Consider the following 14,545-nt stretch of genomic DNA (forward strand, 5'->3'; position numbering starts at 1 on the left):
GCATTAAAAAAAAAAAAAAGAACCTAGTTCCACAACAACATTGTTGAATAGCTGCTTATTGTATAGTTAAGCCAATGTTAGAGGGTTTTCTGTGTTTCTGTTTTGTTGGTTTTTTTGTTTGTTTTGCAAGGAAACATATGCCTAACTTACTAGCATTCCTGGGAGAAAGTGTGTAGTAGCCACTCATAATAAAGAAACAACATAAATAATGTAAGAATTTTGGTAGATTTCTTTTTAAAATTTTTTTTTATTTATTTGAGAGAGAGAGAGTGAGAGAGAGAGACAGAGATCACAAGCAGGGGGCAGAGGGAGAAGCAGACTACACATTGTGCAGGGAGCCTGATGCAGGACTGGATCCCAGGACCCCAGGATCATGACCTGAGCTGAAGGCAGATGCCCAACTGACTGAGCCATCCAGGTGCCCTGTTGACAGACTTCTGCTTCTGGCAAAGATGAAGTTACAGGAATTGGAGTTACATTTCCACCTAAAATAAGTAAAAGAACAGACCTAAGACACAACAGTTTTCAGGCACTGAATACCAGTTAATGCAGGACATTGGTCTCTAAGAGGGGGATATATGAAGTCAGTTCCAGTGATGGCCCTTACTTCCTGAAGAAAGTTCCTAGATATGGAGCTGGGAGTTCAGGCAGGGCAAAGTGGATAGTCAGGATGGCAGACCACTGGAGGGCTGGGGTGGGGGAGAATATTCACCTCCAGTCTGCAGCTGAGCACTTATGAATAAGGCATTGCATGTAAGGAGTACAGAGGCTGGTGAACAAAGCATGCAAAAGGAACAGAAGTAATGATCCCCAAAGCCTGCCCAGGCCTAGGAATAATCTGTATTTTCAACCAGCCAGGCTGGAAAACTTCATAACTCATGTGACAGCAGATGGTACTCAGAAGAGTATCACCCCAGTAGTAGGGCCAAATTGGCCCTTCGTTAAAATCATCTGGTCCTTGTACTTTACAAGACCTAAAAGAAAACTCAGAAAGGATCAAGCTGTTTGCCAATAACTTAGCTGTGTCACAGAACGAAGCTTAAAAATATTCAACACCCAACAAAAAATAATTCACAATATCTGGCATCCAATGCAAAAAATTTATAGAAATTTACATATTTGTGATTTTAATGGTTTTAGAGTACAGTTCATTTGAACTTTGACATGAATCCTTTTATTCTTTTTTTTTTTTTAAGATTTCATTCATTTATTTGAGAGAGAAAGAGAGAGTGAGCACAAGCTGGGGGGCAAGGGAGAGGGAGAATCAGTCTCCCCACTGAGCAGGGAGCCCAATGTGGAGGTTCCATCCCAGGACTCTTGAGATCATGACCCAAGCCAAAGGCAGATGCTTAACCGACTGAGCCACCCAGGTGCTCTTTTATTCTTTAAATGAAGAGAACAGGAAAATATAACCTAATCAATGAGGGGAATAAAAAGAATCAATCAATAGACTTAGAAATTATGTATTTTAGGTTGTAAACAGCAAAGAACACAATCAGTATATTTGTTTTTATAAAATTAATATACTACCAAAAAGCAGAGAAAATTTACCGAGTATTATTTTATGAACTATAATACAAGAGAAATGCTTAAGAAGTAATTAACATATGGGTAATTAACAATTAGATTGATTATATCATCAGTATGATTATTTTATAAAGAAACCTGGAAAAACACTTTCTCTTAAAATCAGAAAACATGCTTTTTTTTAAGATTTTAAAATTTATTTAATAGAAAGAGAGAGCATAAGTTAGGGGGCAGGGGGGCAGAGGTAGAGGAAGAAGCAGACTTCCTGCTGAGCAGGGAGCCTGATGCCCTAATGCAGGGCTCAATCCCAGGACCCTGAGATCATGACGGGAGCCAAAGGCAGACGCTTAACTGACTGAGCCACCCAAATACCCCAGAAACTATGCTCTTAATACCATGATAAACATAATACTGCTGGAATAATTTGGTCCAGTTAGTCTATTTTTTGGTTAAGCTGTAAATACAACAACAAGAGCAATGCAAACAAAATAACGGATAACAATAACTTAATGAAAAAGTGCAACACCTTCTTCTTGCATTTCCCCCGAGCAACTGACCATTTTATAGAAGGCAAGACTGGACTAAGGCTTAGAGAAACTAGCTTTATTACTAAACAACTCCAGGATTTATATCTACTTTTCTGCTTCAGTGAGTGCAAAATGCAGACATGGGCTCCAGGTTCATCTTCCTGAACTTCTGTGCTCTTCCCCGTACACTATGGAAGCAGATGAAGAATTACATATATTAACACTAGGACCAGCCATGAAAGTCATGTTTTGTTTTTCAATCCTTGATCCAGATCATGGTCTTACAATTTGCCTCCTTTCCAACAAAAATCCAATTTCATATTTGAGTGCTACTAGTAACCAGAAATTTTATTATTTGAAACTTTACCTAGTATTTTACCATCACTTCTTGACTAAAAGGTTTTCAAAGAGTTTCATTTACTAAGTTTTCCTAACACTCAATGAACATGGAGGACTCTAAAAATCTCTAAGTATAACATGAAAATATTCACATATTTATGACGCATCCAAAGGCCGTCGAAACCCAAACTGTGAATTAGAAATGCATTTTACTCTTATAAAAGTCATCAAAAGATGACAGAGAAGTGTTCCTTTCTTTTAAAAAAAAAAGTAAGAGATTTTTCTTTCTAAATGTAAGATGATCATCCAGAGGTAATAAAGTTGTCTTTTAATTCTTAAAAATATGATACTGATGGCTGTTTCTTCTTTTTACCTTACACATTTATTAGGCCCAAGTAATATATTATGAAAAGCTGAGAGAATGAATATATCCTACTTTGTAGTACCTAGCAGCCAGTGAAGCTGAATTCCTCAATTAAAAAGATGATGTTCTCAATAACATGACCTGTGCATCTAAGAGGTAATTGACAGTTAAAACCTCAACCTTCCAAAAGCTCTAAGAAAGACTGAATGGGCTCCAGAACACAGAAATCTAATTCCTGGGGTGCCAGGCCACTAGGGAAGGTCTTCAGAGGTAAAGGGCTCTGGTGTTTCTCTCACTACTCGAATTATGAAGCCAAACTGTGTTCTTCTGGCACCTGTTGGTGACAAAGCTAGAAATGCCTAACATGAGAGGTATTTGGGAAATAACTTGCCAGAAAATTACTTGTCTGCAAGGGCTTCAATTATCTATCACTTGAGAATGAAACCACTTTATAAATCCATCTGAAAATTCCCTCTCTAGCTTAAATTCTTGAACTCCTTCCGAATTCCTGAAGTGATGACTTTAAAACCATATTCTTAATTTAAAAATGCAGTGTGCTTAAGAGAATTACTACAAGCAGAAAAGCAGAGAAGGGTAAGAGAAACTAGAGAAAAGGAGAGGAGAGAAGAGAACAAGAAGGAGAAAGAAGGGGAGGGGAGGGAAAGGAGGAAATGAGAAGCTGCTAACAGCACAGGGATATTAGTTCTGTGTAAAATTATCATCTAATATTTCTTGCCTTTTATACACCAGGGTATAAGCAATTAGGCTTAAATCTTAAAACCAGCTGAGAAAAAAGGAGGGCCTAATTTCATTTTAAATACATTTTATGGGGGGATCCCTGGGTGGCTCAGCGGTTTAGCACCTGCTTTCAGCCCATGGTGTGATCCTGGAGACCTGGGATCCAGTCCTACGTCAGGCTCCCTGCATGGAGCCTGCTTCTCCCTCTGCCTGTGTCTCTGCCTCTCTCTCTCTCTCTCTCTCTCTCTCTCTGTCTCTCATGAATAAATAAATAAATAAATTTTAAAAAGAAAAAGTAAATATATTGTATGAAACCTAATACTTCATTTAAAGAATAAAAGGAAGAGCACCTGGGTGGCTCAGTCAGTTAAACATCTGCCCTCGGCTTGGGTCATGATCTCAAGGGTCTTGGGATGGAACCCCCACATTGGGCTCCCTGCTCAGTGGGGAGACTGATTCTACCGCTCCCTTGCCCCCCACCCCGACTTGTGCTCACTCTCTCTTTCTCTCTCAAATAAATGAATAAAATCTTTAAAAAAAAAAAAAAGAATAAAAGGATTCATGTCAAAGTTCAAATGAACTGTAGTCTAAAACTATTAAAATCACAAATATGTAAATTTCTATAAATTTTGATATTACATAATTTTGATATTACATAGATTGATATTCTCCCCTAGCTTTACATTTTGCCTTTACTGCCTTATTAATATTTCTGATAACACCTCGTTTAGGAACAAGTAATCCTCTATTGGGTAGCATCACCTGTCAAGTTAGATTGAAGGAGAAGACTTCTTGGTTCTTTAGCAAGCTGAATTCGAACTCCCTTGCAAAGAAACATCTAGAAATAATACTTCATTAGTTAGTACATGCCATCCTATTGACTTTGTTGGTGTTTAGCATGCTCCTAGGGCTTCAGAGACATCAAACCCAGACTGTGTTAACCTTGTGTAAAGAGAAAAATAGGAAATAATGAGGAAAATGAAGCAAGATGGCCCAGGAAAATGGAATAAAAATGACAGCAAATTTGTTTTGAAGTTTGACTTTTTAAAATCTATCTGCAATATTGCTTTATGAAAAGAGAGATCGATGGCTGAATTTGCTTTATCTGAAAGAATATATAGCAAAACAATGTGTTTTGGTTGCCCTGATAAATTACAAAGTCAATATAAATCAATCATCTCCTAACCTCCCTAATCTCTATGAAATAAAGGAAACCTTGATATATATAGACATTCAGAAAACTCATTTGCTACCATTCACAAAAAGAGTAAGAAATTGATTATAACAATTATCTAAATAGCAGCTTTCTTATCATTGGTTCTATTGCTCATTGTTCTTTAAGATTCTAAGAGCACGTAATCTGCAATGCCTTTATTTCTCTACAAGACATTAAGAGTTTGAGGCTACCTCAATACCTCCCTGACCCACCAATTCTCAACCTATTCTTCAAGGGTAAGTCACGGTGCTGGAGATGAGCAGCTGCTCTTCTTGCCCAACCACAATGAATACCCTTCAAATAACTGCTAAATTTTCAATTATCTCCTAGTAGGTGATTGGGCAATGAGCTTAGACTGTTAGTCTGTTTCTCAGACTTTAGTGAGCCCAGGAATCACTAGGGGTGCTCATTAAAAATATATGTGTCTGCCCCCTCATTCTAATTCACCAGGCCTGAGGTGGCCCTGGGATTGGACACGTTAAATAAGGATACCAGATGATTCTTGTTACCAGGCACTTACGGACACAATCTGGGAAATAGTGATGCTGACTTGGGAAGCTCAAAATGTTCTTAACCATCAGCCTGGTGAGGTCCTCTATAATAAAAACAATGAAAAATAATTTATCTGTAAAAAGAATGATGGATTCAAAGATTTGGTTGGAAACATTTGATCTACTGAATCTGAAAAAACTTCACCAAAGAAGGGAAGATGACTGGAGAAGACCCTCAGATGAGAATTGTCATGAAGCCCTTCCCTTGGCCCCTTTCACGTCCAGACCTATAGACTCCTAGTACCCCCTTCCCTAACACCTGCCCCATTAACATACAGCCAGTCTGGGCATACATTGAAAACTGTGGTCACATAGATTTAGGGTCAAGAGTATTGGGACCAGATTTAGGTCCATACTAGTAAAGCTGAAAGCATTAGAGACAAGAGGTGTGGATAAAAAATGATTTGAAAACCAGAAAAGAGAATGGAATCAAAGAAAAAGCCTGAGCCTAGAGTGAGGCCAAGACCCAGATCAAGTGAATGGCGGAGGGGAAGTAGGGAACAGGAAGGGAGGCAGAGAAGGCTTTGCTTTGCTGCTGTCAGTTGGACTCCATTCAACTGCCCCTGGTGGGCATTCCAGTCCACTGAGCATGCCCAGTTTGTGTGACTGACTTTCACCAAGTAGAACAATCAACAAGATCACCATAAAGGCTTTACCAACACCAGGCCAGTAAAGTGACCACTGAAAACCATTCCCAAATTTGTGATCAATGGACCCAAGTTTAGGGAAAGGAACTCCTTTGGTCTACAAAAATGGTTTGTGTCCCAGTCTCTAATTTCCTCCTTCTCAGATACTCTGGTCTCCACCCAAGGGACAATATTCGGTGAGATGCAGTCATTTTGTTGGTCAGCAGGAGCTCAGAAGCAAGAAAATATCATAGTGGTAGAATGCAGCATCATCCTCCTCAATAGCAGCCCATCGCTGGAAGCTTCCAGATCATTGTGCCGATCGAGTGGAGGAGGGACTTTCCTTTAGAGAACCTTATGTGAACCTTATTGAGAAACTTGCCAACTTGCTTGTTCGATTTTTTAGCCTTACTATTTCTGATACTTAGGTGCTGTCTCTTAGAGAGCCTGAAACAGCCAAGATATGACTCAGGCCATGGAGGAATCTGTAGGTGAGCATCATGGGATCCTGAGGAGCTAAGTGTTTTGTGTCTGTGCGATCATATGTGTACATGGGATGGGGGATAGTGTGGGTCATTGTGGAAGGTCTGTACACCTTAAAAGTGTTATGAAAAGGTATGCTAGATTAAGATTATTTGTCTCTACTCTCCTTTTATCCCAAAATAATAAGCACATTGATTGTAAAGGATCAATGATAGACTAGGAGCCTGAGAGATGAGGGTACCTTACCTTCTTCAACAATGTATAGTCTATCTGAGGAGAAAATGCCTACTCAAAGAAAGACATTCTCTCTTTTTTTAAAAAGATTTTATTTATTTATTCAGAGAGACACAGAGAGAGAGAGAGAGAGAGAGAGAGAGGCAGAGACACAGGCAGAAGGAAAAGCAGGCTCCATGCAGGGAACTCAATGTGGGACTTGATCCCAGGTCCCCAGGATCACACCCTGGGCGGAAGGCAGCACTAAACCGCTGAGCCACCAGGGCTGCCCAAGAAAGACACTCTTATTTAATCTTAAATGCTAGAAGAGTCCTTTGGAAATATATTCCCCTAATTTTTAAGCATGATTGCCTGTTTCGCCAAAAAAAAAAAAAAAACAAGACTGTGCTAAAGAGCGCTGTGGCTTGATTTGGAGACTCACCTCTAAGAGTTTTTCTCTTACCAATTTGCCATGTGGCCTGAATTGCTCAATTCCTTTGACTCAGATTTTTTTTTTTTTTTTTCTGTTTTCCAATGAGCCTTACTCAAATACAAATATGCCTGGAAAGTGCAAGTCAAACTAACTTAGGTCATTGACAGAAAACAGAAGATTTCATGAGCTTGGAACCACTAGAGTGATCTGCCAAGGCCAGAAGGTTAGACAGAAGAAAACAGAGGTAGGCCAGATGTAGACAGAGTGCGGAAAAGAACATGGCAGAGATACTGAGGGGAAAGTGAAAGAGCTGTATCACACCATTGCCTTCTTGTGCTCAAGTAGGATGGAAGGGTTTCAACTCATGGCATCCAAGAGCTATGTCTTGATAGAGAGGATATATAGGGTGACACATACATGACAGGAGGGATAGACAGGAATGTAATATTGTTTTCTTAAAAAGTATTTATTTATTTATTTATTTATTTATTTATTTATTTATTTATTTGAGAGAGAGAGCACAAGCAGTGGGGAGAGGCAGAAGGAGAGGGAGAAGCAGACTACTTCCTGAAGGGGAGCTTGATTCAGGGCTTAATCTCAAGACCTTGAGATCATGAGCTGAGCCTAAGGCAGATGCTTAACCAACGGAGCCAATCAGGTGCTCCAGAATGTAGCATCTTTTACCTTCCCCTTCCTCTTCAATTCAGGTTTTGAAAAAAATACTAAGTATCTGCTATTTGCAAGTATGTCAAATATATGAAATATGAATAAGACACAGTTCCTGCCACCAAAGAGCTAGCAGTCAAGAAGAAGGGGGTAGGAGGCAAAGGAGAGAGAAAGTCAAGACGAAAATCTCCATTCCTGCATAGGAATTAATAGGAGAGTATTGCAGCAAAGACTTAATTCTTTTTCTGTACATTATAGAGACTTTTGGAGATATTAACCTGACTCTAAGCATGCTGAACATGGAAGATAATATTAGCAAGGTAAGGAAAATAGAAAATAATCTCTTTTGCATTTACTTTTTCTAGTCCACTTATTGTAATATTTCATATACTGCCTTTTTTGCCTTGACTTCTTCTTTTCTCTCTGGCTCTATATATGGCATTTAATCTTTCAAAAAGTACAGTTATAATAGAAATCATCATAATGTTTAAACAATGATATTTGGCATTTGAGGAATCAGGGCATCTACTTCCGGAAGCTAGCAAAAAGAATGCCCCTTTCTATAACCTTATACAGGCAGACCTGGAAAGAGGGGGAGGACAGACTTACAACCACGTGGATTAGCATCTCCTCCTGGGTAAGCTGAGAAGCCCTATGAAAATCCCCAAGGATCTCCCCTACTCATCTGTGATGCTACTTCACAATTAGAGATTTCTTTCTCTGGGATGTGAAGGCTTTTCTGGCTCCAACAACCTTTTGGAAAATAATTAACAGCTACCTTCAAGGGACACTTACCTAGGAAGCAGCACCCTAGATGCCTTTCACACACACTGACTTGTATTATAGTCACCCCTCACACCTTTACCAGGTAGTCTTCGCTGTTTCCATTTCACAGCGAAGAAGAGTGAGAGCCAGAGCAGATGCATGACCAGAACACAAGCCTGTCTGACTCCAAAACAAGGCATCTAGTCATGATCCATTGCAGTCTCCCTGTGAAGGACAGGGCCTACACCTGTATCTCCTAATCTGGTGGTTCTCAGCGCTGACTGTGTGTTAGAATCCCTTATGCAAAGGGAGTTCTTTCACACCTTAAACATGGGCATGGTAACTTGAAAGCAACATGCTTGAGGCTCTTGGGCCTTTCAGGACACCAGTGTCTCATCTATCAGAGGCCAAGTAGCCACCTGAGAGATTTAGAAGAGCCCTTTCACACAGCACCTGCTCAAGCCCCATGATTCTGAGGCTGCAGCTCTGTCCAAAAGAATTTCTAACTTTCTTTCTATAAGCCATGAATAAAGCTAGGGCTTATAAATCTCCCTTAGGATCCCGTTTCATAGTTTATCAGCCTCTTTGGGAATCACAGTTTGTTTCTTAATACCATAGTCATTCCCTGGTGGTAGGAGCAGTGGTTTGGGTAATGAGCATTTCCAATCCCCTGAGTGCCCTGCAACAGTGATTTTCAAGCCTTTTTGCTAGGTAGCCTGCGTCCACCTTCAATTAGATTTTGTCATAGTAATGTAGTCAGGGTAGTCAGTTTAAAGTAGTTTTCAGAAAGAACTTTGCTTTATAGGTAAGCTTTTGCTTCCTAAAGTTGCATATTATGTTCAGGAAGCCATTACAATTAAGATGTATAATATCCAATGTGAGGTAGAAATTTGTTTGATCGTGTTCATCATTTGCACTTTATCAGATTCCTTTAATTTTGCCACTCAAATTCTGTGTATACACTTGTATGTTCACAGGAAGACATTTATGGTCATCTCACTTCCGTTATTCAGAACAGTGATATCTTAGATGATGCAATTGTCCAACGATTGATTTATTATGCTTCTAAGGACATGAGAGACAACAATGTAAGTTTGATTCTTAATGATGAATCAATGCCAGGGTCAGCAGCAGGTCTATAAGTGGCTCAAATGCACCCATGTGGACATTTATAAGCTTTTTCTACATTGCTGCCTGGACTGCAAATCACTTTCATTAGTTCTTTCACAATAACTTGCATATTATTGACAGTACCTATTATTTATCCATTCACAGATAAGGAAACTGAAGCAAAGCTGAAAAAAAAAAGATGTTAGAGATAATATTATCCATTCCACTTTTAGATGAGCATGTTGATGCTTGGAGAGATTTTTTTTTTTTTTTCGAAATAACACAGCTATCTATGGACAGAACAAGTAACTAGAACCCAGCTTTCTTGCTCTCCATGAATTATTATCTCTTCATGTGTCTACTTAGCTACCTATGCTAGGCATTGTATCGAAAATTACTTGTAGAAATAGTTTGAGTCCTAAGGTGTTATTTTCCTGCAGAAAAGATTTTTGCTTGTTTACCTGCCAAGGGTCCTAACAATCTATGATTAGTTTCAGGACTTGCGATTTTGGGCAATGAAGGGGGGCAACTTCTGCGACTCCAAGTTGGACCACGGTCCATGGAGGGCCAAGTGAACCTTTCATTTAGGTTCAGCCTTTTGGAATCTTATGCCAAAAGATAAGGAGGGGGATGATCAGGGTCTCACCATTTGTTGGTCCTAAATTCTATTTTCCCACCATACTGCAAAGTAGCCTCTAATATAGGACTTATCTCTCTGGATTCCCAATCCTTTCCAGATCTCAGAGTAGTAATTCATTCCACCCTATACTCTGATGTTTTTTTTAATGTATTTTCTAATAGTTTATCTCACTCTTTTTATTTTCCTTAGCAGGGGAGTCGGTCAAGGATACCTAGCTCAGCATTACCAAAAGCAGAAGTCCCTCCAAATATCTCTGGTATCAAAGATAACTAGATCAGGACAATATTAAAACCCAAAACTCTAGACTCTTGGCCCTATTTCCCTTTCACCATTCTCTCCAGTCTTTCAACCACGGTGATCCATCACTTCAGCATAAAATATAAATCCTGTGCTCATAGCACCTGATCAATTAGCAAGAAAATGTATATTGACCTCAAGTTTACAAGAACCTTATTAAAACCCGGTTTTTTTTGTTGTTGTTTTTTTGTTTTGTTTTGTTTGTTTTTAAAACCCGGTTTTAAAGTTCATTACAGTTACCTCTGTCTTGGCAGCCACTGACCCCTACCCCAGAGGCTTTCCCACCTGGGTTTGTAACTGCCTGTTCTCTCTTTATCCCAAAGCCAAGGGAACTTTGAATATTCTCTAGACTGTTCCCTCTCCACAAACTCCCTCTTCTCTTCCTCTCATTGTCATTGCTGTTTTCCTTTTCTTCCTCAGATCCTCAGAGAAACCAGAATGCTGGCTGGTGAGGTTTTGGTGTCTCTTGCTGCACATGATTTCAACTCTGTGATGTATGAAGTACAAAGTAACTTCAGGATACTGGAGCTACCAGATGAATTCATTGTGCTTGCCCTGGCTGAACTGGCAACCAGCTACGGTATGGACAGAATAATCTCCACATTTTCCTGGGAAGTAACCACCCTGACTAACTGTCTAAAACCAGATGGGTGCAAGCAGCAGAAAGGAGAACATACCTCCCTTCTGCCATACTAAAGAGTATCGATACTGGGATTTCAGCACTTGTTTCTAAGCATAGATGAGCCTACTGCCCCGCCATTAGTCTGTGCTGTTCCAGATTTGGCTGGACTCTCCCATCTTCACTGTCCCTTTCACTTGGCTTTGTGTTTGCAAAAGCCCTTTTCCCACAAGTCATGTTCTGCAAACCGCTGAACACTTACATGAAGTAGGAGTTTGTTATCATTTTTTTTCTACGTCACTTTATTTAACAGGTGTTTGTTTTTATTGTTTTTATTGTTTTATTACCTGTGCTAGGCCCTGGGGATGTAGGCAAGTTCTAGTAGGAGAGATAGACATTAATAAAATAATTATCCAAATAAACACTTGCTACCTAACAACAGGTACAGATGTCTTTATGCCTAGCACCTTATTTTATTTTTTTTAAGATTTTATTTATTTATTCATGAGAGACACACAGAGAGAGAGAGAGTCAGAGACATAGGCAGAGGGAGAAGCAGGCTTTCCATGGGGAGCCCGATGTGGGACTTGATCCTGGGACCCCGAGATCATGACCCAAGCCAAAGGCAGACACTCCACCACTGAGCCACCCAGGCATCCATCTAGCACCTTATTTTAAACCAACAACTCCTTGATTCTCTAACTACAGCTAGGCATGATGGCAAAAGAGGGGTAGAGGAGAATATCTTCCTGCTGCACCTCATCTGTCTCCCCAACACAGCCTTGAAATGCTTGTTACTAACATGGAGAATCACAGAACTCCCCAGTGTGAGAGGATAATGCCTTTCTTCTCTTGTGCCCCTCTTGGCAGTGTCCCAGAGTATTCCCTTCATGATGATGACTCTGCTAACCATGCAAACCATGCTTAGGCTGGCTGATGAGGAAAGGATGAAGGGAGTCTTTTGTCTTGGTGGGTATCCCTAAGGTTACCTCTTTGTTAAGACCAGACTATGAATTGAACAAATGTTTCATTTTTCCTTTTACTCTAGCCTGTTCTTTCTAATAATATAGTAGCTACCATTGATTGAGTGCCTACCCCATGGAAGTTTCTCTGCAGGGACTTATCTCTCTCAATCCTCACAGCAATTATAATTCTCTCTGTCTCAATCCTAAAAGCAAGGTAAGTACTCTTAACCCCACTTTACAGGGGAGAAACTGAGGGTCATGGAAATTAAGCAATTTCTTAAATTGTGACAGTCAATGAAATGGCAAGGTAGGATTCAAGTCTATGTGACTGTAGTTTATACATTTTCCACTGCCCTAAAGAGCTTCCATGTCTACTAGCCTCCTTCTTTAGTTGGATCACACTTTCCCCACAGTGGCTCTGGGAGCTCACCAAGCTCTTAGCAGTAAGGTAAATTTTGGCTTCGCTTTATAATGCAATATTGTAATAATGGTAAGTAATCAACCTAATCAAAGTATAAGCAATCATAAAATTAAGAAAAATAGGTAAACAAACTTTGTGTCACAAATCCCTCAACTCCAAAACTGGAGTTTTGGGAAATACATCTAGAGTAACCAAGAGTCTACAGAGAAAAACATGCTCTGGGATTCCCAGGAAAAAGCATGTACAGCACAGTTAGAAGCTCCTTGGATGAGTCTAGAGACCTGGACGCTTTTTCCTGATAATCCACTGAACCATCAGGTGACTCTGTCCTCTCTCAATATCATTTTCATCTCTAAACACATTAAATAAAGTGATTACTAAGATCCTCTCAACTCTAACACCCCCAACACTACTATTTTGTAATATTTAAAGCCCTTGCTGTCAGGAATGTCATCTTTACCCATCAACCAAGTCTTTTCTGTTCTGTTTTGGCCATTTCTTCTTTTCTGTCCTCAATGGAAGCAATATTTATATCTGGTGTATACTGAGATTTTACTTTGTACCTGAATACTGCCTTGAGTATTTTAAGATTATCATTTCCTTTAACCTCACAGCAACCCCATTAGGTAAGTAACATTTTTCTCCTTCACTTTATAGATGAGAAAATTGAGGCATAGAAAGTTAATAACTTGCCTGCAGTTACACAGTTAGTATGTGGCAGAGTCAAGATTTTAACTATGACAGGCTGGTTCAAGAACTTGAGCAATTATACTAGATTAGCCTACTTCTCAATACTTTTTAGTTTCCCTACTTACTATCGCAGCTAACACTGTGTTCTTGCAAATAAACTTTGGTGCTGGTAATAGCACTTCTACCTGCAATATCAACGACCCAACAGCGAAAAGGAAATAAAATTAGAAATCATCATGGCATCGAATGAGAGATTCTCTGTCTTTGTGTTATAAAGTTATCTAGTGCCCTTTGGTCCTAAAGCAACTTTTGTCTGACTGCCACTAAAGAATAGGCATAAAATTTCATAGTCCTCTATCCATCCTTCCAGCTGTTCGTTCAATCGATCAGCCAATAAGCAGACATTGTGCGCATTGCCTCAGATACCATCAATAGATAAGACATGCTTTCCCCCATGTTGCTTTTGGCCAGTGCAAGACACACACACACACACACACACACACACACAAGATTATGACAAAGTACAGCAAGACATTATCAGTTTGAAGAGAAAGTGAATGAGTCAATAAATGACCAGCTCTAAGATACACAGGATCTTTCCAGAGTATTCCTTGCATGTGAAGTATCATTGAGGAGTAAACTATGAATTTTCTTCATCTAGTGAAACGTGAGGGCTGAAGGAACAAATAATTTTATTTCATGCATTTGATTCAAATATATGTGGGTGGTGGTCCAAATGATATTTTTGCAGGCTCAACATTTTTTCTTTATTTATTTTATTGAAGTGAAACAGACACATGGAAAAAAATACAAATCAGAAGTGTACAGCTTGATGAGTTGTCACAAAATGGTCTTACTCATTTGACCACCACTCAGGTCGAGTAGTGAGACATTACTAATACTCCAGAAACCCACCTCATCTTTCCTGCCAATCATCACCATCTCCATCCTTTCCAAGGGTAACCTGACTTCTAACACCATAGATTAGTTTCATCTATTTGTGAGATTCATACGTGTTGTTGGGTGAAGCTATAGTCCGTGCTCACTTCTGTATATTATTACGTGTCTATACTGCAATTCTCCCATTCTACCTGTCGACAGACATTTTCTGTTTTCTATTTGAGGTTTTTCTAGAAAAAAAAAAAGCGAATATGTTTTCTTTTTGAGGCTATTACCAGAAAAAAGTACAAAACCAGTCTTATACAAGTATTTTAGTGTCTATTTATTTGGGTATCTAATGACTGCATACTTAGGAGTGGAATCTCTGGGTCATAGAGAACACATATTCAATTGTGGTAAATAGTGTCAAACAGTTTTCTAAAATGTTTGTATCAATTCACAATCCCCCAAGCAGT

At 39.4% G+C, this 14,545-nt stretch overlaps 1 protein-coding gene and 1 long non-coding RNA gene across 9 annotated transcripts in view; one reads left to right on the forward strand and one right to left on the reverse strand.

Annotated features, from left to right (window-relative positions):
- Positions 1 to 302: 302 nt before the first annotated feature.
- Positions 303 to 6,183, reverse strand: LOC102154943. The gene is made up of 4 exons (XR_005358540.1): positions 5,408 to 6,183; positions 5,232 to 5,306; positions 4,258 to 4,437; positions 303 to 485 (listed from the first exon to the last, which is right to left on the reverse strand). It is a non-coding gene; the product is annotated as an uncharacterized LOC102154943 (long non-coding RNA).
- MROH2B (maestro heat like repeat family member 2B) overlaps positions 4,868 to 14,545 on the forward strand; it is a 62,936-nt gene continuing 53,258 nt past the window's right edge. The window contains exons 1-6 of one of the 8 annotated variants that reach the window (XM_038535226.1): positions 4,868 to 4,947; positions 6,317 to 6,379; positions 7,942 to 8,003; positions 9,426 to 9,536; positions 10,916 to 11,075; positions 11,985 to 12,083. In XM_038535226.1, coding sequence (XP_038391154.1) covers positions 6,352 to 6,379; positions 7,942 to 8,003; positions 9,426 to 9,536; positions 10,916 to 11,075; positions 11,985 to 12,083 — 460 coding nt within the window. In that variant the 5' untranslated portion in view covers positions 4,868 to 4,947; positions 6,317 to 6,351. Of the gene's footprint in view, positions 4,948 to 5,844; positions 6,380 to 7,123; positions 7,262 to 7,941; positions 8,004 to 8,259; positions 8,321 to 9,425; positions 9,537 to 10,915; positions 11,076 to 11,984; positions 12,084 to 14,545 lie in introns of those variants that run through there. The other 7 variants (XM_038535225.1, XM_038535228.1, XM_038535230.1 and 4 more) reach the window with 7 other exon arrangements.

The sequence above is a fragment of the Canis lupus genome, chromosome 4 (genome assembly GCF_011100685.1).
Source record: "Canis lupus familiaris isolate Mischka breed German Shepherd chromosome 4, alternate assembly UU_Cfam_GSD_1.0, whole genome shotgun sequence".
NCBI classification, from domain to species: Eukaryota; Metazoa; Chordata; class Mammalia; order Carnivora; family Canidae; genus Canis; species Canis lupus.